At 40.5% G+C, this 27,603-nt stretch overlaps 2 protein-coding genes across 3 annotated transcripts; both read right to left on the reverse strand.

The window, feature by feature from the left end:
* Positions 1-1,881: 1,881 nt before the first annotated feature.
* Positions 1,882-16,158, reverse strand: vapal (VAMP (vesicle-associated membrane protein)-associated protein A, like). 2 transcript variants are annotated; one of them, XM_010752097.3, is made up of 6 exons: positions 15,867-16,115; positions 9,511-9,663; positions 7,837-7,940; positions 6,681-6,761; positions 3,795-3,974; positions 1,882-2,361 (listed from the first exon to the last, which is right to left on the reverse strand). In XM_010752097.3, the coding sequence occupies exons 1-6, from the start codon at positions 15,922-15,924 to the stop codon at positions 2,200-2,202; spliced, it is 738 nt and encodes a 245-aa protein (XP_010750399.1). In that variant the 5' UTR covers positions 15,925-16,115; the 3' UTR covers positions 1,882-2,199. The 2 variants fall into 2 exon arrangements, with proteins under 2 accessions (XP_010750399.1, XP_027145228.1); XM_027289427.1 differs by lacking the exons at positions 1,882-2,361; positions 3,795-3,974 and adding an exon at positions 6,061-6,351 and having other exon boundaries at positions 15,867-16,158.
* A 2,151-nt stretch (positions 16,159-18,309) lies between these two features.
* Positions 18,310-27,337, reverse strand: rab31 (RAB31, member RAS oncogene family). The gene is made up of 7 exons (XM_019257670.2): positions 27,090-27,337; positions 25,854-25,933; positions 25,117-25,198; positions 23,248-23,319; positions 22,315-22,421; positions 20,777-20,886; positions 18,310-20,355 (listed from the first exon to the last, which is right to left on the reverse strand). The coding sequence occupies exons 1-7, from the start codon at positions 27,123-27,125 to the stop codon at positions 20,258-20,260; spliced, it is 585 nt and encodes a 194-aa protein (XP_019113215.1). The 5' UTR covers positions 27,126-27,337; the 3' UTR covers positions 18,310-20,257.
* Between the last annotated feature and the right edge of the window lie 266 nt (positions 27,338-27,603).

Here is a 27,603-nt window from a genome sequence, read left to right on the forward strand (position 1 = left end):
TTCTGGGGAAAATAAGCATCTTGTAAAGCCTCTGTATTTTAGCCACCAAGCTGAAATGAGTCAAGTTTCTGGGGCCAAAATGTCCAGTGCAGATTTTGCCATCCAGAACGTCATAACGTACCAAATTACACTGGCAGAACAACCTCAGAAAATACTGTGAGTGACGGCCCGTGTTTTGTGCAAGATGAAAGATTTTAATGTATAAGAATCTCCTCCCTTCCTGACTCAATTCAAAAAAAGAAAAAACTACCCGAATCCAAAAATCCAGTTAACAAAGTGTGTAAAATAACTTCATTATGAGCTCATAACAGCAGAAATATGAGGTGGAGACACATTTTCTAGTTCAGTGACTTTTGGCAACTAATACTCGAAACCCAAATAATATTAATAAGCTGGAATGTCAAGTGTAATTAAAACACATTAGCTATTGTACTAAAGAACAAAAAAGTATGGAACAAAAATGCTTTACGCTTATTTTATGGCACCAAATAATGAATGTTTGACAGAGACAGGACGCTCGTTCAACATCCTGGCTTGGTCAGTTTTCTGAATCTCACCACCTCACGACAGGGGTGCCCCAGGGCTCGGTGCTGGGGACCCTTCTCTGGGTCCGATTATCAGCTTGCACAGCTTCTCGTATCACTGCTATGCGGATGATACGCAGCTCTGTGTGTCATTTCCACCCGATGACCTTTCGGCCTCTAAATCCCTCCAAGACATATCTACATGTATGCTGAACCTCTCAGAAACAGACTCCCTAGCTCTTGTCCTTGGCAGAGTAGCAACAAACTTCAGAGTCCTGATCGATAACTAACTAACCTTTTCTGATCATGTTGCACTTGACATAAGAAGAATCATGCCTTACCTGACTCAACATGCTACCCAACTATTGACACAGGCTGTGGTCATCTCAAGACTCGAGCACTGTAACGGCACTCCCAGCCTGCACAGTGCAGCTGCTCATCGAGCTCCACTGGTTACCTGTAGCAGCCCACATTAAATTCAAATCACTAATACGGACTACAAAGTAATCTGCAGTTCTGCACCCACCTACTTGAAAGTCCTCATACGGACATTATATCCTGGCTCTGCCACCCGGTGGAACGTCCCTCCAGCTCTTCAGAGAGGACCTCCTCTCCAACACTACCAACAACTGGACATGGTGAACCTAACCCTGATTCTGTGTGAGTAGTACTTATTATTAGTGGACTTTTTTTATAAGTTTGTTTAGATAAAAGATGAAATAAATGATTAAATGTATCATTGAAGGGGGGTAGACACAGGAAAGACTGCTATCGAAACCACATTTTTTCATTTTTATTTTTTTTCAATGCTTAATACCATGGAACAGGATTTTAAGAACGGAGACCTTCACTCAATATTTGCCTCAGAAGAAATAATGATTTGTATAATATTAATAATAATCATAATAATAATAATAATAATAATAATAATAATAATAAAGTCTGTATTGGTGTGAGGAAAAAGGAAAAGGACAGAAATGTACAAGAAGGAGGCACCTATATATCCCCAGCCTGACCTGAACATTCCAAGACAAGAAGTAGAAATTACAAACCGAACAAAATTTTTTACTTCAGAGGCAATCCAGCAACAGGTAGCAAGGTCTTTGTGATGGAAGTTTGTTCCTTTTTTTTTGTGTGTTTAAAAGGATTTAAAACAACATTTACAAGACACCTAACGTTCCATTCAATTCCTATTAATTAAAAACAACAGAGTGACAGAGAGACAGAGAGACAGAGAGAGAGAGAGAGTCAGAGAGTCAAAGAGAGAGAGAGAGAGAGAAGATCTAATGTTTTCACTGCCTCTTGTTGCCCATGGTTCACTCTAGGTGCATCTTCCATGTTGACTGATAGTATACGACTTTCATTGTCCCGGCACATTACCTGTGTCATCCAGCCATCGAAAGAAAAAACAGAAAACAAAAAAAGGGAGCAATCACTTTTTTGTCGCCTTTTTTTTTTTACTCAACTCTCGTGTGAACTAACCGTGTGAGATTGTAAAAAGGCGAATGATGCTGTACAGATGTGTTCACTGTAGGCCACACTACCAATGATATGGCAAAGTCAACAGAAAGACTTCTCGGATTTTTTTTTTCTTCCAGGCCTTGTTTTCGTTCCGGAGCCGGGGAGGAGGGTCGGGGGAGGTGGCGGGGGACACGGCTGGCATGCATCTCCCAGTCTACAAGATGAACTTCCCTAGGAAGAATCCGATGAAGATGGCTGCTATGACGACGAGGAGGGAGGGCAGGGAGGTGGTGCTGGCTTCTCGGCCGAGGAGGCTAGTTGAGTTTGATGTCATGTGGTCTGAGCGGGGTACCTTTCTCATTCTAAGACCATCCTCCTGCAGCAGAGCAGAAAAACAACAGTCAACAGATCAGATTCAACGCTCGCCAAAGCCTCTTTGTGAAGAATGATGATGTGTAATTTTCACTCTGGGCGCCACTTTAAAAACACATGAGCTGCAAACCCAGATCCACATCCTGTCACTCTCTGTACAGACTCCAACACAACTCATCTTTCAGCTGATCCATTTTTAAAAAGGGGCGTTTGTGAGATTGTGAGCTTAACTACAGGACTTACATCCTTCGTCACTCTGCTCCAACTTTAGAGATACTCTGATCTATCTACACTTCTGTAATTAATCTGCTTCCTCTGTTTGTGATCATCTGTCCTGAGTCTGGCAGAGACCATTACCTGAGAAATTACAACTACACCATCTGTATTTCATCATTTTGACTGTGCTCTTTGATTGTGGTGAATGGGACTGTAGACATTATACTCAAAATTAATATTTATGTAGTCGTAAATTAAAAATCGCAAAATCCACGCCTCCACCTTCACTGCGCTCAGATATTTTTCACTGGCACTTGCTCCTGAAGCTTTTCATTAGTTACACAAAAAACATGTTTGAGTGCTTTGACAAAACCATGTGAGATAAAAGTTTGCCCAATACAAACGCTCCGGAGCTAGAAGACGAGCTTTTGGGAAGTTCTTGGGGAAAGAGACTGACAGTCAAACAGTGCATACAAAGAGTATGTATGAAGTGAATTAGGGTATTTAAAAAAAAGGTCCATTTAGAAGTAAGAACACGTTATTCGTAGTTCTTATCTGGATAATGAAGTATTGATGTTAGAAACAACTTTTCATAAGTTGAAGTAAAAGATCTAAGATTTCTTCTCTGCACACAAAAAAATATATTTCTCTCAAATTCTGTCAGTAAGCTTCTCCCTAAAATAAACCATCCACCTCACAGGTGTGGCTGACTAAACGGCAGGAATCTGACACAGGTGTGTTTTTGGACTGGTCACTCTTCAAAGATTTAACGGAGTATGGCACACCATAGTCACGCTGTTTAATCATCATCTTGATACGCTTCATCTGTCAGCTCGGGGCGACTTCCAGGAACAACAGCGTAAACAAACAGTGACAGTGTGTATGATGCAGAGGCTTCACAAGGCAGACTACTGTGACTTTTCTGAACATAAGACATTTTGTTGGAGGAAAACAGTGAAATCTGCGAGAAATAAACACTTTGTGTTTACAGTCTCAGATCTTTAAAAAAAAAGAAAAAAAAGAAAACAAAGTATTTCATTTATGTTTTTGTTGAGCGTATTTAGGATCAGACCACCCGTGGATTATGACTGAATCGGACGATTGAAACATGTAAGATCACCAAACAGTTTGTTGTGGATTCACTAACTCATTCTCTCTTCGGGCTTCTTGTTCTACATCATGGTCCACTGAGACTGAATATCATTCATCAACACATCTAACCTTTAATTGCCGGTTCTCCTCAGCCAGCTTGTTAATCTCAGTCTGCTGCCTCTTGCACTTCTCCAGCACCTTCTTCAAGTCCTGCTCGTCCATCGAGCCAGGAGCAGACACCGTGGATGCTGTTGAGTCGGCCTTCGCAGAGTTCATCACCGGGGCTGCTTTGGTCGCCTCCACGTCATTCTGCTCGACAAGCAGACCGAGAGAAAGAGAGAGAGAACCACTGAAGTGAAATCCAGCATGCCCTGAGCTAAGTAGGGAGGTTAGCCTCGAGACAGGAGCCCGTGCCAAAGAAAGGCAGCCTTGTCCGAGGTCCAGGAGCTCTCAGTGCCAGATCAAAGAGACCAGGGAGGAAACGCGTCCCTCCAAAAGTCATGTTTGATGTGGCTTTGTTTTGTGGGACAGACAACATGACGGCATGGGGAAAATGAAGGCCTTTGTAATGGAAATACAACTATTGTACTGTAAGTTGAAGGCTGACAATCAATAGACAGACCGACAGACAGGATATGATGTTATTATCCTTTATGTCACAATCCAAGCTGAGCATTTATAGAAAACTCAGCGAGGCGTGGGTCATTTTTGAACCAAATTAAACCAAATCACCACATCGTGCATCAACAGACAGACACGTTAAACATCGAGCTTAAAACCGGCAAATATAAACTAAAACTGAGAGCTGAGAAGAGGTAAACTTCAAAAATACTCATCCTAAAAACATTTAATTTCCATCCTACAACATCAGTTATCTTGTTACACTGTTACCGCTACATTGCCGGCATGTTAATCCTCGTACTAATCAGGGACCCTCAACTTTAGAAGGACCCGCCCACGGAGACGTGACTGATTCAGCGACCTCGTCCATTTTTATATTTTATTTTGTTTTCTGTTATTTTTTTACCCCTTTACTGTTAATGTAATAATGTTAATACTATTCTTTTGTTGTACCAGCGGTCCCCAAACACCAGGCCGTGGGTCATTTGCTACAGCGCTGCACAGAAAGAATCAGTTTTACTTTGAAAAATGACCAGATACATCTGTCTGTGCATCTTTACACATGTCAAGACATGTCAACACGCTGATACGTTACTCCAAAATCACGGAGCAGACTGGACATAGGGAACATTAACCCTCAAAAGGAAGCAGCTCATTGCAGAGAAACAAGGGCATCCACTAATTCAGCGAGTTGTATTTTACTCATGTACTTTATATTTGTTTTTATTCCGGTCGTATCATTTTATTTCGTCCCCCACACCTTGAAGAAACCGGTCCATGGCGCAAAAACAGTTGGTTGTTGGCACTGATCTTAACCTGCGTTGTCTTCTGTTGGGTCCAGTGCTCTGTAAAGCACTTTGTAAAAAAGGTGCTATATAAATAAAAGTTATTATTATTACCAACATACTGCACGTGCCAAAGCAGAGAGCACATACTGTGAGGACTCAGCAGTCCAAACATCCACGCTGTAGCTTCTTAGCGTAAGCTAAATCTGGCCTCGGTGGCATATTCACCTGAACTGTAAGAGCTTGCTGAGCTGTCCAACAGCACTGCTTATCTAAATCCTGATTACGCGGAGGGGCTCATTAATACAGGCTCCCAGTGTTCACAAGGGTCACCAGTTTATTGAGCACAACCTGATGCAATCCGTTACAATAGCCCTGTAATAAATCCGATCCTTGCAGAGCTTATGACGCCCAGTTTTGTTGTGGATGGTGTTGATTCAGCGCTGTAGTAGTTTCTGATGTCGAGTTAACGAACTTGTATCTCCTGTATGACTGAGTGGGCTGACAAAACATTTAAAAAAAAACAGTCGATACTTGAGTCATAACGAGAGCCGTGTTGAAGTCTCGAGCTACTGTGTGAGCGCACAACAATGTTTTGATGCTGCACTGTAAACTGGCAGTTTGAGCGAACAACTAGTAAACACCCACATCATTCAAGCTGCATCTGTCAGAGCTCCTCTCTAACCTTGAAATGGTTTCGCATTAGCCGTACTTGGTATTCACGGCGGGGCGCTCGGGCCTGATGTGGGCGGTATAGATGATGTTTGCCGCTCGGATGCAAAATACAGTGCAAAAGGCACCGACCGGCTGCGGTTCTCGTGCTCCGCGACAATCAGATGCAGGCAAATAATTCACGCAGGGAGATGATTCACGGAACATTTACATACTATGCAATGTGACTTTGGATCACGCTGAAGAATGTCAATAAATTTAAAAACTACTTTGACCTGAGCAGATGTGTGTGACGTAACTGTGACACGTGCTGCTGCATCTTTCTTTACCTGTCATCGCACCATGTTTTCATATTTATGTTTTGCAGCAGCATGTTTGTCGGAGCGGTTTGGAACAGTTTTTATTATCAAATAACAAGCTTCATTGTGTGCCATCAGTCTGTGAGTCTTTATTTGATTTTTTAAAATTTGATTTCCAGTTGTAACACAGTTCATGTGGCTGCAAGGAAGAAACTCCTCCTCCTCCTCCTTCCTCCTCCTCCTCCTGACTTCACTGACCTGGAAGTGTCTCGACCTCTCAAACACCTGGAGTTTGCTTGGATGAAACCACTGATAATTTATTGAGTGTGGAGAGTAAACAAGAGATTGCACATTAAAAAAGGGGGAGAAGAAAAACTTAGGAAGTTTTCTTTTAGATTTGTGCACCTGGGTCAGGGTGCGTCGGACAGTTTTTCCACTGAAACAGCACTTTCTACTTATTTGACGTTACAGCTGTGGATTGTTTCCAAAGTTTTTTAAAACCAGAAATTAACAGCACTCTGGAAATATTCAAAGTTGACCATTCGACACAGATCCAGCAACAGGTTATGATTAAGATGATGTGGAAATAAGCTGCTTTGCTGGGTTTTAAAAAAAAAATGTGCAGCAGCACCTCTTACCACTTTATCGTTTTCAGAAGGCAGCTCGAAGACACATCTCAGCTTGGAATCCATGAGATCATCGGGTTTTGCATCTTTCCACTGGTGGAGATGAAAAATGGGCATGTTATTCATCAAGTCAAACTGCTAGCAGCTGGATCCTATCCACACACACATACACACACACTCTTCAACCTCCTTCATTCTATTCACATATAAGGCAGCCTCAAGTCTGTGGATATTACACCAACATAAAACATGCACGGCTTCTTACGCCACAAACTGTATTTAGACAAATTTACATAAAGCCGGCTCCTTAACTTTCAGACATTTGTTTTGTGATTTTATAAACTGAAATAACAAAGATATTTGTAATTAAAAAGTGCTCATAAAGTTCAGAAACACTTCGGTAATGTCGTGGGATGAGTTCATGTGGTAAAAAAAAACAAAATTTTTATCAGATTCCAGTTTACAAAACTAGTCGGACCTTTGTTCCCCTTCACTTCCTGGATGTCTCTCTTCATTCAAGACAAGCCAGTTCATGAACAGATGTGTGCATGTTTCACTGAGCAAGCCTTTGCTGCCCTCTGGTGGAAAACTGCAGAATAAAACCTCAACATGTTTGATCAGGTTGATGACTTAACTTTTTTTTAATTAAGAAGAAATCAGTGGTGTTTTACTAAACATTAAAAAAATAATGATGGTAGGTTTTCAAAGAGTCCTGCAGACTACCTTAAGAGTGAATATCCTTTAATCTGAGGTGATATAATGTGCACACAGGGCTTTAAATTAAAACATTTTAAATGTAATTAATCTGTAAAGTATATTAAAAAAAGTATAAATAGAAGTCAACAGGTTATTTGTGAAGCATAACAAGCTGTTCACGGTAAACTGTGGCGACTTCTAGCAGAAAAAAAATATCTCTTGAGGACTTAACTGCTCTTAAATCAAAGAGGTTTTTGTTTGGTTTGTCAACGTTGTAACTGGTTCGGGTTGTTTATTTTGGTGCGGCGAGCTCAATTATACAGCAAACGCTGCGGGGATGCAAAGATAATCCAAAAGAAAACGGGTGTATGGGAGCGTTTGTCATGCATCATGTTTTTTCAACTGATGTTGTGACTCAACAATTAACTCCTATGTGTGTAAATGTGTGTTTTGATTTTAAAATCTTACTTACCAATGAATCCATGTCAGAAACATTTGGCGGGGCAAAAATCGTCTGCACCATGAATTTGTGTTTACTTTTCTCGTTGGGGTCATAGTCAAAGGGCTGTAGCATGACTGTGAAAGAAAGAGAGAACAATGTTAGAACATCTTTCACCTGGAAAATGATTCAGCATAATAAAACAGGCATGCCCAAAGACGACACGCTCTCCTGAAGACATCATTTACATAAATATAACAGTCAAGTTAGTACGTCTGGCAGACTGTAAAGCTTGAAGGCAGATCCCTGGCATGTTGTTTTTTTTTCATTGGTTAATTGCACCATCTCGAGATGTTGCTGAGCTTCAATGTCATTGTCCACTTAAAGAAATACTCCAGCCAAATTTTGATCCAAATAGTTTCAAACAATCTCTGCTATGTGGTCGCTAATCAGCAGCAGCAACCTCGCAGATAACTGCAGTCAGCTCGAGTTAATGTCACCTACAGTGTGCAGCAACTAAAAAGCAATGAATGAAAGCAGCATTTAGTCGTATTCTGATAGAAAAAAAAAGTGAGTTATAGTGAGCAGACAGACGGAGGAGAAGAGGTTTGAGGAGTTTCTCTGGACGTTGAAGCACGCTGCAGCTGATGTGAGCTGAAGTGGTCCACAGTCGCTGCAGGACACCGGACATTTAACAGTCTCCGTTTTAAAACAAAACAACTTTAATTTCGTAACCTGAAACGTTGCCACAAACACTCTGGCCAAGGCACCCGTCCTTAATAAGACCGCATTATGAAACAACCAACCTACTTACAATGGCCACATTGAGGATAATTTGTCCCTAAAAACCAGAAAGGAAACCTAATTTTGCCATCAGCTCCAACTGAGATGTTTACGGCGGACGCTTTCATCAATGTTCCACTTATATTCCTGTTTTCATGCTGCAGTTCAAGCTTCGAATAGCTTTTGCACTGAGACGGATTCAAGCGGTTTCTTTGCAGGGTCGACACAACAAAGTGACAGTCGGCTGAAGGACGTCGTAAGCTGTAGTTTGTGTCCTGCCGTGTTGACTCAAGTCAACTCTTATCGGCTGAATCGACACGCTGACGTTTGGATTCAGGTATTCACATCACCGAAGGAGGAACGCCTAACAGGATTATTTATTATTATTATTGACTGTTGTTGGATCCTGAACAGAACCAGCTCAAGAACCAGAACTACTCGCATGGAAAAAGGTTAAATCAGGTTCCTGATCCGCACTTCTCATCCTGATTGTTCTTGTTTGGAGTCAATGATTGTTGGTTTCTTTTATTGTTTTTGAACCATTTGTTTTACCTCCACTCATCATCTCCTTGTCATAATTTAGCTTGTAACAGATCTGCATGGACATGGCGGCACTATGGAGCAGGATGATACTGAAACAAGATATTACAGGATCGTGTAGTATTTTAATTCAAATTCTTATTGATGTTAATATTAAATGTTTATAAAGGAGGTTCCTCCAAGTACCACTCAAGAGAGCTCACCACATGGGCTACGAGACTGAAGTCAGTCAGAACTTGTTTGAGTAGAAACTGCTTCCACGTGTCACTGTTTGGAGTTTCAACATCATCTTCATCTTGACCTAGTTTCCCTCTTGCTCTCTAAATTAGCAAAAACATTTTGTGGACTGAGGTCAAGTCTGTTCGCTGAACTTTAAAAACTCACCAGAGATAATGACAGTCGCTCCAGCTTCGATGACGCCGCTGTTTGGTCGTACACAGTACCGGCGCGGCGCGGTTGTCTTCACTTTGAAACACACTCTTCTGTCAGAGGGGTTCTTCAGTTTGAGGTTGGTGGTGACTACACCTGTGAAAGGACCTGATGGTGGACACAGAACAAAAAAAACAAAAAACAAAAGTGCATTATTATTTTTGTACTTTGGAGTACACTCTTCTCCTGTCAGCACACCATCATGACATGAGCGCAAATGGAAAATGAAAGCAACAAAAATAATCTTATCGTCACACTTCTCTACAAAGAAGAGGGTAAACACCATATATTGGATGTTTACGCGACGGACAGAGCCGCAGTGTTCTGGTGCTAAATCTAAAAAAAAAAAATAACTAAAAAGGATTAGCTGGAAAATAAACGGGCTACAACTGAATTAGGGGTACGCAATTAAGACCACTAATTGAATAGTGACTTATTGGGCTCGACGCTGGAGTGCAGGATTGTTTCACCGTAAATATTGTAAAAATGAGACACATGAAGACACAGTAAGGATTCCCAGTTCACTTCTATACATTTATTTATATAAAAACAGTATGCTAATGTCAATGATTGAAGACATTTCAGCTACATCCGGCTCATTTGTAAGACACATTGAGCATTGACAGCACCTGTAGCCTTTTGCAATATTAAAAACAGCATCTTAAAATATTTAAATCAACCATCCAGCCCAGATGGAGGTCTACTACGACCTACAACCAGCATCGCATGAGACAGTCATGAAGATCAGCATCTCCAAAATTCGCTGGACTGCTCGTCTCCAGAGGAGGAGACGAGCCAAACCACCTGAGTCAATTAAGTTTCTTTTCCAGACAGCTAATTTCATATAGATGTCCCATGTTCATATTAGGAATTAAGGTCCTGTCCTAGTCAGGTCATATATCAGGAGATCAATAGTTAATCCTCCATCTTGTGACAGAGCTTGCTTCAAATTAGATCCTTAACCATGGTCAGCACCATCCAGCTTTGATGAGCCATGTTATGTTGAAAACAGCTAGAAGCCAAGTCAGAGATACCCAAAACTCGATCAGCACAATTAGCCTGGGAGTCCAGGGAAAAAATATGTCCCATGATTGAATGGTTAGCCGATCATAACATGGGCGCTACAGCTGAGGTTGATTGATTTCACCTGCTGCACCGTCAGGTTTTTATCTTGATGAAACAAATTTTAAAACACGAACTTGGGTTTTATCAGATTTGTCTCGTGTTATGAAGGGTACAAACTGTCTCCTGACGATAAACAACTTGAGATTCTTTGGAGGGACACACCTTTACGGGATGGTTGTAGAGAGGATTTAACCCTCCGGATAAGAACAGAGCGATGCTTTTAATATTTTCTAAACAGGTTTGGTCACTGGATGTGCATATTGCTGTGTCATGAAGGGCAAAACAAGATGTACAGTCACAGAAAATCAAGAATGACTGATTGGTCTCAATGCGGTTTTATTTTGATTTCGGTGTATTGCAGTGAGAAGTGACCGTGACACTTCAGCGTCCACCTTTGTTCTGTTCGAGCGGCTAGTATAGCTGCCCTAATTCATTGGGAATGTGATTTACCAACAGGCCCCACTGGCTTCGTTAATGTGATTGGTTGACGATACCCCGTGATAGACTACGATAGACACGGTTCATCCAATCCAAACCGTTTCCCAGACGGTTCAGTGTAACAAACCAGGACCAACAGGATAAAAGTGTCTGAACACATAACAGATCTTTCTACCTTTTTTTTTACAGCTTGTTTGTAGCTCTGGACAAAGCCTACATTCAGCCTGCCTTCACACCCTGTGCTCAGAGAGATAAGAAGCAATGCATGACCAGATTGGAGTGGCTCCACCCAGCTAAAGCTAACATGTAGTGAGTTGTGACGATGACTGGGGCTTGTTCTCGAACACAGGTATGCGACAAAGGCATTCCTACAAACCTGAAAAACCTCCACGCTCACACACACACGCGCGTGCTGCGTCTGCAACATCAGACAAAATGTACAAACCTCTGCCTTCAAAGTATTTCCTTGTTTGTTTGTGTCAGAGAATATTCGGTGCCCTCTGCTCCAGACAGACATGATTATTGTAATAAAACGGTTACTGCAATGAAGATTGATCCGTTATCATATTACAGGCAAAGATCGATGGTAAATTAATGTTTGTAGAGTTGACTTGAGAGCAGTAATGAAGGCACAATTCCTAAGTTGAAGTAATGATCTTTCGGATGATTTTGACACATGAAGCTTGTCGACTTCCTCCCGAGTTTGGACACGTCTAATGTCCTGTAACTGCTTTTGAGACAGAAAGGAAAAAGACACTTTAATGCACCATAAACCGTCTATTGTTCCTCAACAAAAAACACCAAATCCTAAGACAACTGACTAATTATTTCCACAGAAACATTCCTGCACCATGAGCATTTTATTCACAGTGAGGATAAAACATTGGAAAGCAGTTGTGTGCAGCAGATAAAAACACCCACGTAGCCTGCATCCGTTGCCTATCCTCTCTGAGAGATGCCACCTTTGCTCGAGCAGCGTTAGCGCCGTCTCTCTCATCTTGTTGCATGTATGCTGAGTTAGGGTCCCCCAGGCCAGTCCTATTCTAAAAATACTAGCCAAAGGAAAGGAGGGCTGCCCCCTCTAGCTCGCTGGAGGAATCCCAGCAGAGCTTTCTAAAACAGACCGGCTCTCGGATACACGAGGACCGATTTAGCTCGGGCCGCGTTGTGACAGTAAAGGAGCTGCTGGTCATCTTCCTTCTCCTCATATTGCTTCTCGAAGACGCGGCAGGAACCATTTCATTTTCCCTCGGCGATCCTCCTAAAAATGTTTAAAGCCCTCCACACTGAGCGATCCTTTCATGGCTAGTTTAGTGGTTTGGATTAGATTTGATCAAACTGACATTGGATTTCACGCTGGTTCGTACACAATTAGACTGGGCTAAAGCACGAAACAAACTCTTTCAGTAACTCTTGCGCCTATACACAAGAGGTTAAAGATTCAAATGTACTACAGCAGATGGTGTAGCTTTCAGTCAGCTTGCTAGTTATCCTCCTACTGAGCAGAAACACCAATATATTTGCAACTGTTTTGCATTTCGATTTACATTCTTCCTCATGCATTCGATTACATGTTTTATTCTCATAATAGAATAGAAAGGGTATTGGACTAATGATCAATAAATGATCATCGGCATCAACGTCGGCCTCCGAAAGTTTGAATTTCAGCGTTGCATCTGCTCCAGTGTAGGAAAGGGTAAAAGTTTAAACTGGTGACAGAAAACGTCAGCCATGTGACTGATCAGTAATCAGAATAAGTCTAATTAGAGCAGAATTTCTTAATCAGGGAAAATCAACTCTGTGATCAGATTATGGCGGACCACGTCCCTGCCATCAGACTAAATATCGATATCAATTTGAAGTCCAGCTGAAGGACAAACATCCGTTTATGTATTTGGGTTTAACGCTTGACCCGCCGTTTCAAACGTTTATATACAAAACAAACCTTCCGAGCTGAGCAGACATTTCGTCTCTCTTGACCGTTAAAGCACCAGGAACCTGTCGCAAAAAACTAAAACACACGTTGAAACAGATGCTCAAGATCAACGTTCATACAAAACTAATAAACTCCACATTTCAACAACATGAAGCAACTTTTCTACCTTTAAAAACAGCAGCTTTACTTCTCTGCTCTACTACTCTGTTATTTGCTCTCTGTGTCCTGAACGCCTCTTCTTGCACCGTGTAACTCTGTTGACCCGGCTACGATCACCTGTACGTAACGCTTTACGGCACTCAGTCACACACAGACAGCCGTGTCACCGAGTTTAGTGAAACTGGAACATATTTTATGGAGAAGATGTTTTCTGATTTCCCCTTTGATGACCTCCTGCTGCTTCACATCAGCTCTCTAAATTTAGCAGATGAGAATGAAAACCTGTACGAGGTAGCTGCTGTTAGTTAGTTAGCCTCGCTAGTTAACACCCAGACTGGGTGCTGAGAGCACCGTGGCAGTGTTGGCGTTTACTCTGGTAGCACAAGAACTTAAGACTACTGGAAAGAAGAGTTTCCCGGGGAATGCTGGCAGAGAGCGGGCAATGTAACCGAGCTCACCAGACCGCTATGGACATAATGGCAGAGGCGAAGAGTCTGGGGATGTCGACAGAGGAAGCTAAGAAGAGAAGGCAGCGAGAAGCTGCCGGATAGTAAATCCAGGAGTGACTTTTAATAGTTGGCGAGAGCTTGATGTAATAAAAGTCTGAAAGACTAGTGTTGGACTAGTGTTGGACTAGTTGGTAATATTAGCTGGCTGCTATGTTGTTGCCCTCGCTTGATGTTTGGCTGTTCGCACAGTTTTTGATCAAGTAATCATAACAAATACACGTGTACAGCTGATGGCGTTAGATCCCAACACCAAATCTTACATAATGTTGCTTTAAATCACCGTGAGTCGTGTTGATTTGCCCTCGACTGGCATGTCTATATGCAAAATTGTGCATCTTACAAGGCAGGGCGCTATTCACCTCCACCCGATGGTGCAGTAAAAATTCTTTTACCCAGTTCAAAACAAAGAGAGTTGACCGGTTTAATAAAAGTACAGGTACTGATTGTGGCTTTTCGGGTCAACAAGTGGTATCGCATGTGAGATCTGGACAGTGTCGTGGTGTCTGAAGACATGACAAATCACTTAGCGTCACATAGGACTCATCACCAAAACATCTCAGTGTCTACACCCACCCAAAAACGATCCTTTGGGTTTGGTATGTGAACCTGTGACCTTTCTAACAATCTTGTCAAGCCCAGGCTTACCAACCAGTGTCCACTCATACCTAACCCCTTACTAACAATCCGCTTCGTAGACAACAAGACAAGTAGTATATATTCATTGAGAATACAACAGAGCCTCATTGACAATGGAGGAGAGAGTAGTAGCTGGGACAAATACAATAAAATGCAGAGTTTCTTGGGTCGGTTCAAGTCCAGTACTTACATAGCACCTTTCTAGTCTTCCAGGACATATCTCAATCACCCATTCAAACACATTCATGCTCATCAGTTTTTTCATACATCCACACAGCCTTCGGGAGCAATTTGGGATTCAAGGACACTTCGACATGCAGACTGGAGGGGATCGAACCACCGATCTTCTGATTAGTGGACAACCTGCTCTGCCTCTGAGCCACAGTCACCCCAGTGAGTCCACAGTATGGACTTCTGTTCAAGTATGAAAGGTGGACCGGTAGCTGGATGGGATGCCAGTCCACCTCCTGGGCACTTGAGCACACCCCCAACTGCAATGTCCCTTTGCATGCATGCATGTGTGTGGTTGTATATCAGGGTTAAAGGGTCTTGTACTTAGGTCAGCACAACACTGCTTCATAACAAAAAAGCAACAGCTGAAATGATACTAAATAAAACATTAAAATCAAACCTTAAAAACTAAATTTCTTTTCAAAAAAAAAAAGGAGGAATGAAGTCAGTCTGTAGCTGAGGAAGATATCAACTTTTGCACTTAGCCAACGGTTAACTGACACATCACTGAACGGGATCACTTCCAGGCAACAACAACAAGCAAAAAAAAGCAGTAGTAACCTTTAACGTGTGGTGGTTTCATTGTGAAAACATTATGAAATGTCAATATATATAATATTACTAAGAAGATAACTGGTTGTGAATATATGCGTACATACATATTTATGAAAACAGTGGCAGTTAGGTGGTCAACGTCAGTTAGCTCAAGTTTGTCAACTGTCAACTAGTGAGCGTGTGTACATTTACCGCCTTAAAATACACAAAATAAAAGTTAATTTCCTCCTTTATTGAGCATTTTAAGGAAAAAAGGCTGTCGAGCCTACAGGGAAACAACAGTTTGCTGTTGCCACCACCACCACCACCACCTAGCAGCAGCAGCAACATAACGCTTAGTTAGCTCATGACACGGCTCTGCTCCCAACTTTAATCCGACCAACGGCTGTCTGTCTGTCAGTTAGCCCCGCGACCTTCCACCGCCGTTGCCATGGGTGTTGCCAGCCGGCGAACGATGCACGCCACGCCGGCTTATCCACGTCACTACACCGCGAGGATGCAAGCGGGGCCCTCGGTCGGCTAACTTAAAATGGCGGTGAATGCTAACTAGCTGTTAGCAGCGATATTCGCTTGAGGGGAGTGTGAATCTTTTTTTTTTTCCTCCCCTCACCCTCACCCTCCTTCTCTCTCTCTCTTTCTCCCTCTCTACCTGTTTTTATCACCTTAATTCAAACCATTACTACTACAGCGAGCGTTTAAACAAGACATTCGCAGTCGCCTACCTTTGAATTTGAGGTCGCAGGGAGGGTCGAGGATGAGGATCTGATCCAACTTTGACATCTTTCTGAGCCGGAGGGATGCACTTGATTTTCGGTACCGGGGAGTTCACTGACAAGTGGAAAATCCTGGATCCCCTCTGCCGCTGACTGAGTCAAACGCTGACTGAGCTCTGCGGACGAGCATGTGGCTACAAATACTTGAACGCGCACACACAACCCTGTTGCGCGCCCTCGTGGCTCTGGCCAGCTGATGTGATTACACAGTACAGTAAACTAGTTATACAATGCGTGTGTACACATGAAATACTTGGAAGACGCTCCGTGAAAAAATGAGACCTTAGGTTTCTTGGTGTGTGTTTGAAGTTTAGAAACGCACAATGAGCCTATTTTGTACACTAGAATATTCACTTGGGATAAACATGCGGTACTTTATTCAGTTTTCCTCCTTTTACACTTAAAATCACATGTTATCAACATATCTTATAATGAGCAGGAGGCTCATTATAAAGATATGTTGATAACATGTGTAGTAGAATTACCACATTTTGTGTTTATGTTTGATTTGAAGTGCATTTTTTAAAATGCAAGATTGATAACAGCCAATATCAACATCTGAAAAAAAAAAATATTATAGTAATATTAAATATTTGATTAAGGAAATCTGATATGTAGCCTCAAGCAGCAATTCGATAACAATGTTAACAAATGTTATCCAGAGATAAAGGGACACAAGGATAGTCTTGATTTGATTTGATTTGATCTGATTTCATGAGACTTCACTTCATCGACCAATAACTGACATTAAGTTATTGATTTATGTTCGTTTTCACCCAGTACCTTTCCTCTCTTTCTAGTACCATATATCATTTTTGTTATATTTTTTAATTATCACAGATTATTTTGGTGAAAATTGGCAGACCCCCTGCAGTACCTCTGCGGACCCGCTAGGGGTCACGGACCTCCAGTTGAAAACTTCTGTACTAGACTATCCTTTTTGTACGGAAGCTCTAAGCGGTCATACATTTTAATTTCTCTGTTTTCTTGTGATAATGAGTTAATTTAATTTATTTTCTCAAGGTTTTTAAGTCATTGAGTCGAAATAACAAATCCCGAGACAATCTTCTCGAGATATCAAGATAACGAAACTTTGTTTTCCCGAGATAATGTTGTAATTCTTTTGAGACCTTGAGTAAACACAACGATAATCTAGTATATTAAATTATGGAAGCACAAAGCAGTCATTAATTCATATGTTTTATTTCCTCCGTTTTCTCGTAAAAAACAGGTCCTTTTTTTTTTTCTATCTTGAGTTATTTATGTCAATATGTCGAAATAACAAATATTATTATTGTTTGTTGGTTGGTTTTCCCGAGATAACACAATAATTAACTTAAGATCTCGAGAGAAAAAAAACATTGTGTAATATATAAAATCAAAAGGAGCTGGAGTAAATCGACTGACGCAACAAATCCATCGTCAGCACGGTGAAATTAAAATGAATTGTGTCGTAACTCAGGAAAACAATATTTGTTTAATTCAAAATAAACTAACTTGTGACGAGAAAATGGAGGAAATTAAATGTATGACTGCTTAGAGCTTCGCACACAAAGAACTCACCAACAAAGATGGTAATTTAGAAGATATTAAATATAGGTATAAGATTTAATAGAGCCAGATATAACACATTTTTAATTGGTGAGACTCACATTAGTCGTCATTAAGATTGTAAAGCAGGTCAAATTCCAGGATCTGTCTAGATTTTATTCCTGTCATAAATAATAACATGTTTGACTGTTAATAATTGTCAGGCCTGAATGCTAAAGCTGGTACAGAAAAGCATCAAGTCACAGTTCCCCCTCAGCATGTTTGAACTATTAATATTCCTCTTCACTCTCTTAGAGACCATTGACAGCTTCAGCTACGGTTAAATCCATCTCAACATCGTGACGGGAAGTGTAGATCTCCCCTCCGTAAACTGCTGAAGGAGAGTAATCCACTGGTTTGTACTGAGTAGGACCGTATAGTACGCTGCACTCTGCGTGTAATTTGGGCTGTTTACAGCCTTTCAAAAGATCATGTGAACTATATATGTGGCAGGCTTTAAGAGAGCAGTATCTCTTGGACAAAACGCTGAAATTCAATAAAGCAACGCACACCCACAGGCTGGTTTGCCGCCACTGGAGTAAACGCCTAACCAAATTAGAGTCATTTTCACACAGAGTTTAGGTTTCAGGTAGTTCAGTTGGAGATGCAAACCATGTTCTCATGACATCAGGAGGTTAATCCGAGTCATGACCTTTTTGCTGGTGAATCCCCCTCGTCTGGTGTCTGTCAAAAAAACTTTAAACAGAAAATCAAAGAGGCTACCTTTAAATCCACTAAGAGTGTTCTGGTGTGTGTTTTCACCTTAGAAAAGGTCAAAGTGACACAAAACAACGCAGAAAAATAGAGGAATCACTACTTTATTACATTGATTAATATACAAAAGTTAATACAGGGAAGCATGACTCAGGATAAGGATGGCTGCAGTTTCAAAGTACACCGTTAGTCTGCACTGATTTAGTCATCACGTATTTCATGCATTATTCTAACAGTATGTACTTCTCAGTCATTTCTTTAGAGAAACATTAAAAAGGCACTTGTGTGGCGACTCATAATACTATCTGGAAATCTCTTTACAATGTCAACATTTAAATTCTGATAACATTTCTTTACTCAGTGTGTTCATTTTCTCTCATATGGAGGTAATATCGAGCCAAACTGCGTAAAAAAAAATTAAAAAACCTTTTCATCGATCTGCTGGTAAATTTGACACTAACTATAAATCTGGGCCACGGAGCAGCTCCTAATTCAGTTTCAGCTGATCACCGTTTTTAACATTTTACTGGAAGAGTGTCGTCACATGCCCGGCATGTTTATTTTTCTTAAAGTGAAATATCCTCGGTGATTATATGACGACACGATATTTTTCCCATGGAAACTTGGGAACACGCCGGGAAACGAAGCCACAATAATTAGCCTAGTCTGGTTTGATTTTCCATTAAAGGGACGCACTGAGACCAGGACTGTGTTACCTCGTCATACGTTTTTAACTTGTACAAACAAACTTAAGTACAAATGTAAACATGTGTGGAAATGTAGAACCAGAAATACTGTTACATAGTCAACACTGATGTCAATGTTTTACCTGTTAAGGAGAAATGTTTGAATACAAAAGTAACTCCAAATTAATACCGCAAAAGTACTAATACACTTATCAAGTGGTCTTAATCGAGGGCATCAAACTCTCGGTCTACACAGGGCTAAGGACGATTCTCATTGTGACTCTTCTTCCACTTGTTCTGCAAGTTAAACTTGATTGGTTCGTTAAAGAGTTTGGTTGGTATATAAAACTCTTATGAAAGTTAATTTTTTTTTTTTAAAAACGCATGCAGGTTTTAACACACATGGAAAACAAACACATGTTTTGGCAGTCGTATAACATTCCCTGTAGTGAAATCTCAGACAATACATTTCAGCATGTAGAAAACATCTTTAACAAATCACTATGTAAACAATCCTAGTATTGGTCACAGTGTTTCAACAGGGGGTGTCATACTGTAATTGTTTTCTTTACGATTTAGGCCTCTAAGCTGTTTATTCTGCAGCGTTATTGTTTATACAGCAAAATGTGTGTGTGTGTGTGTGTGTGTGCGCAAACACATGACGAGGTGGAATGTAAAGCCGCTGCGTCTGAGCTACAGAACCCGAGTGCTCGTCTTTAAAAGTTTTAATCTCGACAACCTCTCATTCAAATATTCTAATTAAATCCCATACAAGAGATGATACATACACGTACATTAAAAGCTCCACGATAGATAAAGTGTAGCCTTGAAAAAAATTCATTTTAACGTGTGCGACTGAAGAGGCACAGTGCGATGAAGATCTACAGAGCAGGTGACTCTCGTAAATGAAAATGTAGTTGCATCAACAGCGATGAACCCGGCTTTAAAAAGCACGTATGACCTATTAATTTGTACTAAAGTCTAAAAATGGGGTAAAGTTGTCTCTTTGTAATGATGTAGCACACCACCCAGACAGAAATCTTTATGTAATTCAGGTAAAACTCCACCTGAGGGGGACAAACTGAAGTCTTTCTGCTTCCCGGCCTCATCACAGACAAAACTGCTACAATTAAATGAAAGAAATGTGCAAAGACACATACGTAATACTTTTTCTGTTTCATGCTGCAGCTGACCACATGTGCAAGCTGACCTCCGTCTGTCTGTCTGTCCACTGGTTTTTGTCTTTCCCGGGTTGAGTAAAGACACTGTGTGCATTGTGGACTATATACTGTGCTGTGCTGGTGGAGTCCGTAGTGCTGGAGGAAGTAATCTCATCAGCCACCGTCGGTACTAGCAGCACCTCCTGGTGGACGGAGCAGGCTGCCTGGTGAGTTTAAAGGACTCGTTGCTCTCCACCTCAATGTTTTCCAGGGGTGGAATCTGTTTACCTGAACACACACAGCACAGAGTCATTTACAGAGACGCCACGGTCGAATTAACTATTTTAAACATGTAAAACGCTGTTTTATTGCTACTAAGGGGTACATTAATAAAATGTTATTAATTCAAATAAATCATTTTGGTTGTCAAAAACAAATATAATACATTAAAGCAGAAACATGTTTACAACAAGAAGGTTGAAGAAACAGAAGCACAAAAGCAGCAACATGAACAGTAGATGAGTCACATTTAGTTATTTAATTAATGATTATTTTATTTTTGTCTTGTGCCGTTAAGCTGGTCCATCCCACATAACAAAACAACATATAAATAACAGCTTCCAGTGTTACTGAAAGGCTTCCTTCCTTTCTGTTTTCTCGGAAACTTCCAAAATAAAACAACAACATACATTGAAGACGTGAAACCTACTGATTTTCTGGAAGAGCTCCTCAACGTTGACAGCATTTCTGGCACTAGTCTCGATGAAAATAGCTGCAATTGATTCAGCAAACTCCTTAGCTTCCTTCATAGGAACTTCCCTGTTAAAAAGAAAAGCTAAAGTAAGCGTTGGACGAAGGTTCACAGGTAAGAAGAAGAAGTCTGCAGGAGAAGACGATACATGGAAGAGGAATGGAAGTTTTTCTGATAACAAAAAGGTGCCAATAAGTCTGAATTATACATGTTTGTGTTTTGGTAATTTTATTTATTGTGTATGGAGTTGTAAACATCCACCCATTTTCTATAACCACTTCTCCTCATCAGGGTCATGGGGGATGACCAGTTCATCACAGGGCCGACACACAGAAGCAAACAACAACCATTTACACCTACATATTAAGTGTCTTTGGACTCGACTTGGACACTTGAGCTGAGGTTTGAACTACTAACCATCCATAGATGTTGTAACTGAATTTTACTGCACAATTTCTTAGACTTGAACTCGACTTGGGTAGTGACCGAAAGAATGAGCTTCCTCTGCCGGGTGGCTTGGCTCAGCCAGAGAGAGGCTTGGACATCCGGAGGGAGATTAGATTAGACCCGCTGCTCCTTTGCATTGAACGGAGTCATCTGAGGTGGTACAGGAATCTGTGCGCCTTCTGATGATGGCGTTCAAGGCACGTCCAACTGGGAGGAGACCCCGGGGCCAACCCAGAACCCGCTGGAGGGACTATATAAGCCTGGGAACATCTTGGGGTCCCTCAGGAGGAGCTGGAATGCTTTCCTGTGGAGAAGGACGCCTGAAACGTCCTGCTAAACCTGCTGCCAGCATGACCTGACCCCAGAATAGTGGAAGAAAATGGATGGATGGATTTTTGTGTACTCGTTTGTGTTTAAGTGTCTTTGATAGTGATGCTGGCCCTGATAGGGGGATGTGTTCTTCCCCTTTAATACTGTTTTCTGTTTTGTTTGTTAAAAGGAGAAAAACTTCAATAAACTTGAAGTGTCGTCTGTCTTATACTGATGTGACACACTCATAGATATGTGTCTTTAGCTACACTGGGGTCAAAAGTAAAACAAAGAACAACACACTGTGTGTTTTATGGTCTTGTGTGTGCGCAGAACTTTATGGCTCTTAAGCAAATATTTCTGCTGCTGTAGCCTCAGCTGGTTTCCTCAACCTGCCCTGCTACTGTCCTCTCACAAGACAACTAGAGATCACATTGACAATTACTGAAACAGGATTTTCTTGGCATGAGGCAGACTTGACATGAGCCACGTCACAGGTACAACGGCAAGATTACTTTATTGTTTTGTACATAACAATGAGCCTCTGTTGTAAAGAAAGACACAGACACCTTGTTTTAGTTTTCTGTGCTCAAAGTCAAAGGAAGTGATGCAGTCCAAAGAAATGTGTGTGCTGATTCAAGACAGACTTATAACTGTTAAAATTAGACTTTTGTGGTCTAGTATATATTTTATCACCGTAATCTTCCTGATTATAGCTATGACTGTTTAAAAAAACTCACCTGATGTCTCCTAAATCATTCTTGTTCCCTGCTATGGCTACAACAATGTCCTCTGGACCGTGTTCTTTCAGCTCCTTCACCCACTTCTTCAGTGTCTGAAAAGAGTCCTTAACAACAACAACAACACATCAAGGTCAACCCTGGGAGAGGTTCTTTATGAGTGTATAGTCAAACATTTTCTACAATTTGTGTCACACATTCATCGCATTAAGATGTTTTTTCCATTAACAGACCAGGAAAGAATGACATTTGTAGGTCGTGGAAGCAAGGCATCCCTGAGTGATGGAAAAGTAATGTGTCATAGTGTGAAACCGGCTTCTTCTCACATGGGTTAAGGGCAAGATGGTAGGTTGGACAAAAAGGTTGTTAGTTACAAGAATTTTATCATCTGCTCTGTTGGATTTGAGACTATTGACCATGTCACCACCCAACACAAGCTTAATTTACAGTCTGTATAGAATAAATATGTGTTTGTCAGAGCAGACTTTCTCTCTGAGCAAGATGCATTTATGTATATATATTTGTCTCTCTCACCTGGGGAGGTGTCTCTCGGTTCATGTGTGGCGTTACCGACACGTAAACATCAGATCTGACTACATATATTCCCTGTCATAGCTACTGGTGCATATAAAAGATGTCCTGTGTCCCGTCACCAGTGTATTTTTATCTGGACTCTGGACAAAGAACTACTGATGCTAACGTGCTGAAGGCTTTTATACCATCACAGTGCTAGGAGTGCAGGGCTATGCTCAGGGTGGCCTCAGTGTGTCATCGAGCCACCCTTTAGGACCGCCCACAAACTCCCACACTGAGAACTGGTCTTCCACATTTCAGTAATATATCATTCAAAGTATGTTCACGTGTTTTCGACAAAACATATTTCATACATTTTGAAAGAAATCTACCTTCACAGATGATAACAGTGATTCTTACCAGTTTAGTAATGTCATAGACAATGACAGCAGCAGCCGATCCTCTGTAGTACATAGGAGCTAATGAGTGAAACTAAAAGAAGACAACACGTTTATAGAAGTTAGTGTGATCAATAATTATATCATATCAAGTCTGTGACCATTTGAAGTGAACACAAACCGCACTGTGTGTGGACTATGTCCATACATTCTTCAGTGATGAGTGGCGGATGGAAAAAGTTTCCTCCTTACAAGTTTCAACTCTGAAGGTCGCTCTAGTGTTTAGAAGAATGTTCTTATGGGAGGACTTCTGTATTTAAATGCCCCTTAAGGGGTCTTCATGGTAAACAGTGTTGTTTACATGACACCAAAGTCCAATATTAGCATCCTCAAGGCCTAAACAAACATGTCGAATGCATTTGTTTCCTCAAGAAACATCCGGAGCTTTATCTGCATTGTTTACATCGCCTTGCAGTCAGACATTACCACCGACTAGTCAGCAGAAATGTGTAACACATCATCCATACAAACACTGAGGGGGCCCTACTTGTCAAAACTTTACTCTAGAGTGCCACTGGGTGGTGAAAATCCTCTCAGTGTCTTCACACTGCATGCGGTCAGTATTCATAATGACAACATCTGAGTTATTCTAGTGCAGTGACATCATTTCCTCAAATTACGCCTGGGACAAATTCTTAGTATTCATGCTATATTTAAAACTTGTTACTAGATTATAGTTCTTCTTTAATAGTTGGGAGTTATCTTTGATCCTGAACTTCATATTAGTAACACAACTAACAATGTTTTTTTTTATCATTTTAAGGACACCAGAGAGCAGAGACACTAATCTCTTTATTATCTATTATTATAGTCACTATTGTAATGTTTTAAGATAGTTTCTGGTCTCTCTCAGAAGAATACAGCTCAAATACAGTTAATCCAAAACTCAGCTGCATGTCTGTTGACCATGACCAGGAAGGGGGCACACATTACCTCAGTTTTAAAGTCTCTGAACTGGATGATCGATTTCAAGATCATTTATTGGTTTATAAAGATCCCAACGTTCCTTGTTCCAACTATTTATCATTTTGCTTTTAAACTAGTTACTGTGTAATTCTCTATTAACTCTATTTGAAACTATATTTATGATTTCTATACATAGTTTTCTATTTGTATCTTTTCACAGGTTTAATTTAAATTTAACCTGATCTTTACAGGTCTAATTTTAATGTATGTTTACTGTGTCTCATGCTGCTACTGGATGCCTGAATTTCCCTCAGGATCAATAAAGAAAGTATCAATCTACCTATTTATAAATGTTAATCTATTAATATTATTATTATTGCTTATGAATTAATTAATCATAACAGAATTTATTTACTTGAACTGATAAATATTCAGTGTTTCTTTTTGTTGTGTTAAGATGAAAATATGTAAAGTTGATTGTGATGTATTATCGGTGATAGATATTTTTCTACAAGTTTTTGTATCAACCAGAGACAAGGAGATAGTGATATATCAAATCACATGACAGATCAACGTATCATGTAAAAGGAAAGTGCAAACGGTTTCAACATCAAGAAGACCACACACACATGGGACAAAGTTCTACACACAGATAAACTCTGGTCACAGAGAATATTAATAATACCTTCCATGGTGTAAGCATATCTGGCAAGCTTCAACCACAAACACCAACCCCCATAAACTAAATCACCACAGTCTTAGGACCTTTGAACCCTACGTGACTCATCTTGTTTCACGCCTAACCCTCACTGCCAACTTCCTGATGGAATGGAAAAATTAAAAAACATGACTCATGCAGTCATGTGTGTGTTAATTTAAAGCTAAAAGTGAATAAACGAGGAGTTTATGTTGTCAGTGTACTCACCCTTTCCTGTCCGGCCGTATCCCAGATCAGAAATTTGTGCAGTTCATTTCCACATGGCACTGTCTTGGTGAGGAATGATGCTCTGCAGGATGACAAAGAGCATTTCACAACAATGCTTCTAAGAATATTCTTTACAAAAAAAAAAGAGGCACAGGAAACAAATGAGTACAAGTCAGCAGGAAACAAATAACATGCGTGTCGCCTGGACACACCAACGCAGCGCCCACAAGAGTCAGAGGCCCACGAATCAACCGACAAACAAGCAAGAGCATAAAAATCACAGTGACAAAGTGGAACTAATGTTACCATCAATAACCATAGCTCTTTCCTCAGTGTGTTTCAGCTTGGCATTGCTCTAACTTACAGTATTTTCACTTGTATTTGTAGTTTTTAACAAACCCCCCAGTACTAGACTTTAAATGTAATCTATTACTTTAAAAAATAAGAAGTTTTGAGACTAATTGAGCTAACACAGAGGTGATATTACTCCCTCTGTAAATCACTCTTTACTTTGATGGTTCTTTGCACAGAGTTTAATCATTTAATTAGTTATACTGGGATCAATATATCAGCTGACTTAACTGTTTTAAATCTCTTTTTATTGTAAAAATATTCTTTTTTTTGACACCTCGCGTAGTAAAACTTGAAATTAGATTGTAGCCGACCTGATTTGACATTAAACCCTGACTTCAGTGATGTTTGATTGTGTTTTGTGATTTGTAACACAATGGACTTACCCTATTGTGGGACTTATATTGTGGTCGAAATGATCCTGAACGAACCGGCAAACAATGCTGGATTTTCCAACTCCAGTGTCCTGAAAAACACAAGGTTGCACATCAGTCACACCACTTTGAACAACATCACTGGTCATGATTGACCCCTCATTGATTAGGAAAGAGTCTGGTCTGGTCACATGCTCACACCATCGAACTAGTTGTGGATTTGTTAGTCCACAACTAGCTCTGAATTCATGATCAATATTACTTATTTGTGCATGACAACACAATACACCCCCTAATCATGTAAAGCAGCTGTGTTCATGACAGGATGTAGTGGCAGATTGCAACCCCCTCATGTCACAGACTCCTTATAACATAACAATTCTTATTTTTAAGTGAATATACATTAATGAAAACATGCTTTATACATTTTATTCAAATTTCTGCCGTAGTCGTTGAATAGAGGCCATGAAATCTGACACACTGGACCTTTAAATGAAGGATGAACTTTTTTTGGTCATGCAATCATTATGACAGCTCTTGACTTCACATATTTAAAATAATGAATAAATCTCATTATAGATCAAACAGACAGTCACGTACCAAACAAAAGACTAGTTAAGGAGAGTCTGTGTGGCTTTGGTCGGTTGATAAAAATGCTTGGTGAGCATGTCAGTGGGCTGTGGCGGAATGTACAGGGCCTGCTAAACGTTAAAGTGGGTCTAAAAGCAGGTCCTCTCTTTAAATTCATTAAAGAACTACAAATCTTTTTGTAGTCCCAAACATCCCTGTCACCGTCTATATAAACAGGGACTCCTGCTGTGTTTCGCTAACGCAGCAGGAAATCTAACGGCTCGTCCGTTGGTGACGTAACGGCTGATAAACTGTCAGAGAGCCGTTAAAGAAAATTACAAAAAAACATTAAATAAATAAATAAATAAAAACACGACGAGGAAACAAATAGAAAATGCGCTGCTGCGCCCACCGGTCGGTTAGCTACTGGTTTTGGCATCAACATTTTAAGTTTTTCAGACGAACAACACGATAAAGTGGAGAACGGTTTTATTTTATGTATATATTTAAAAAAAAAACCGTTAGTTACGGAGAATTCGTGTCGGTTGGAGCCGTTAACTCCTCTTTTAACGGTCAAATGTTGTCGGTTAGTTGCACTAACGGCAAGCAGACATGAAGGAATTTTTTCCCCACCAGAAAAGTGGATCAACAAAAAAAAAAAAAACATCTGCAACTTACCCCTAAAAGGCAAACTTTGAGCTCCCTTATAGCCATGGTGGTTAACGTTGTGAAGAGTTTTTTAAATCATTATTTGTCAGTGTTCACTCAGTGTGTCTTTGTCCCGTCATGCTTTAAACTATCTTTTTCTTTTTTCCTCCTCTGTCTCTCTTCTCGGATAAAAGACAAACCCAGCCCCGGAGACAGACAGACGGGCTGACCATCCACGAGGAACCGCTGTCACAGCGCTGTCCACGGCAAGCACGGTTTCCGGTGGCGACTTTCAAAATAAAACCAGCAGAGCCAGCTAAAGAATCAATGACTGTCATACTAGTTCACATTGTACAATAGTAACATAGCACCAGCATAGTTACACGATAGTATAATAATAATAATAATACATTTTATTTCATAGGCGCCTTTCTGTCACCCAAGGACACCGTACAATAAATGAGAGTAGACAGCAAATAACAGAAACAAACAAGAAGAACCATAAAAAGTATATCAAAGAATACAAGATACAACAAGAATACAA

This window comes from Larimichthys crocea, chromosome II (assembly GCF_000972845.2).
Source record: "Larimichthys crocea isolate SSNF chromosome II, L_crocea_2.0, whole genome shotgun sequence".
NCBI lineage: Eukaryota > Metazoa > Chordata > Actinopteri > Sciaenidae > Larimichthys > Larimichthys crocea.

Bases quoted from the DNA above. Each gene is read 5' to 3' on its own strand.
- rab31 (XM_019257670.2), bottom strand. From the start codon at position 27,125: ATGGCTATAAGGGAGCTCAAAGTTTGCCTTTTAGGG. The intron at 25,934-27,089 runs GTAAGTTGCAGA...TGTGTTTTTCAG, and splicing joins TCAAAGTTTGCCTTTTAGGG to GACACTGGAGTTGGAAAATC. The intron at 25,199-25,853 runs GTAAGTCCATTG...GTCATCCTGCAG, and splicing joins AATATAAGTCCCACAATAGG to AGCATCATTCCTCACCAAGA.
- vapal (XM_010752097.3), bottom strand. From the start codon at position 15,924: ATGTCAAAGTTGGATCAGATCCTCATCCTCGACCCTCCCTGCGACCTC. The intron at 7,941-9,510 runs GTGAGTTTTTAA...TTTCTTTCACAG, and splicing joins AGCGACTGTCATTATCTCTG to TCATGCTACAGCCCTTTGAC. The intron at 3,975-6,680 runs GTAAGAGGTGCT...CTTGTCGAGCAG, and splicing joins CTTCTGAAAACGATAAAGTG to AATGACGTGGAGGCGACCAA.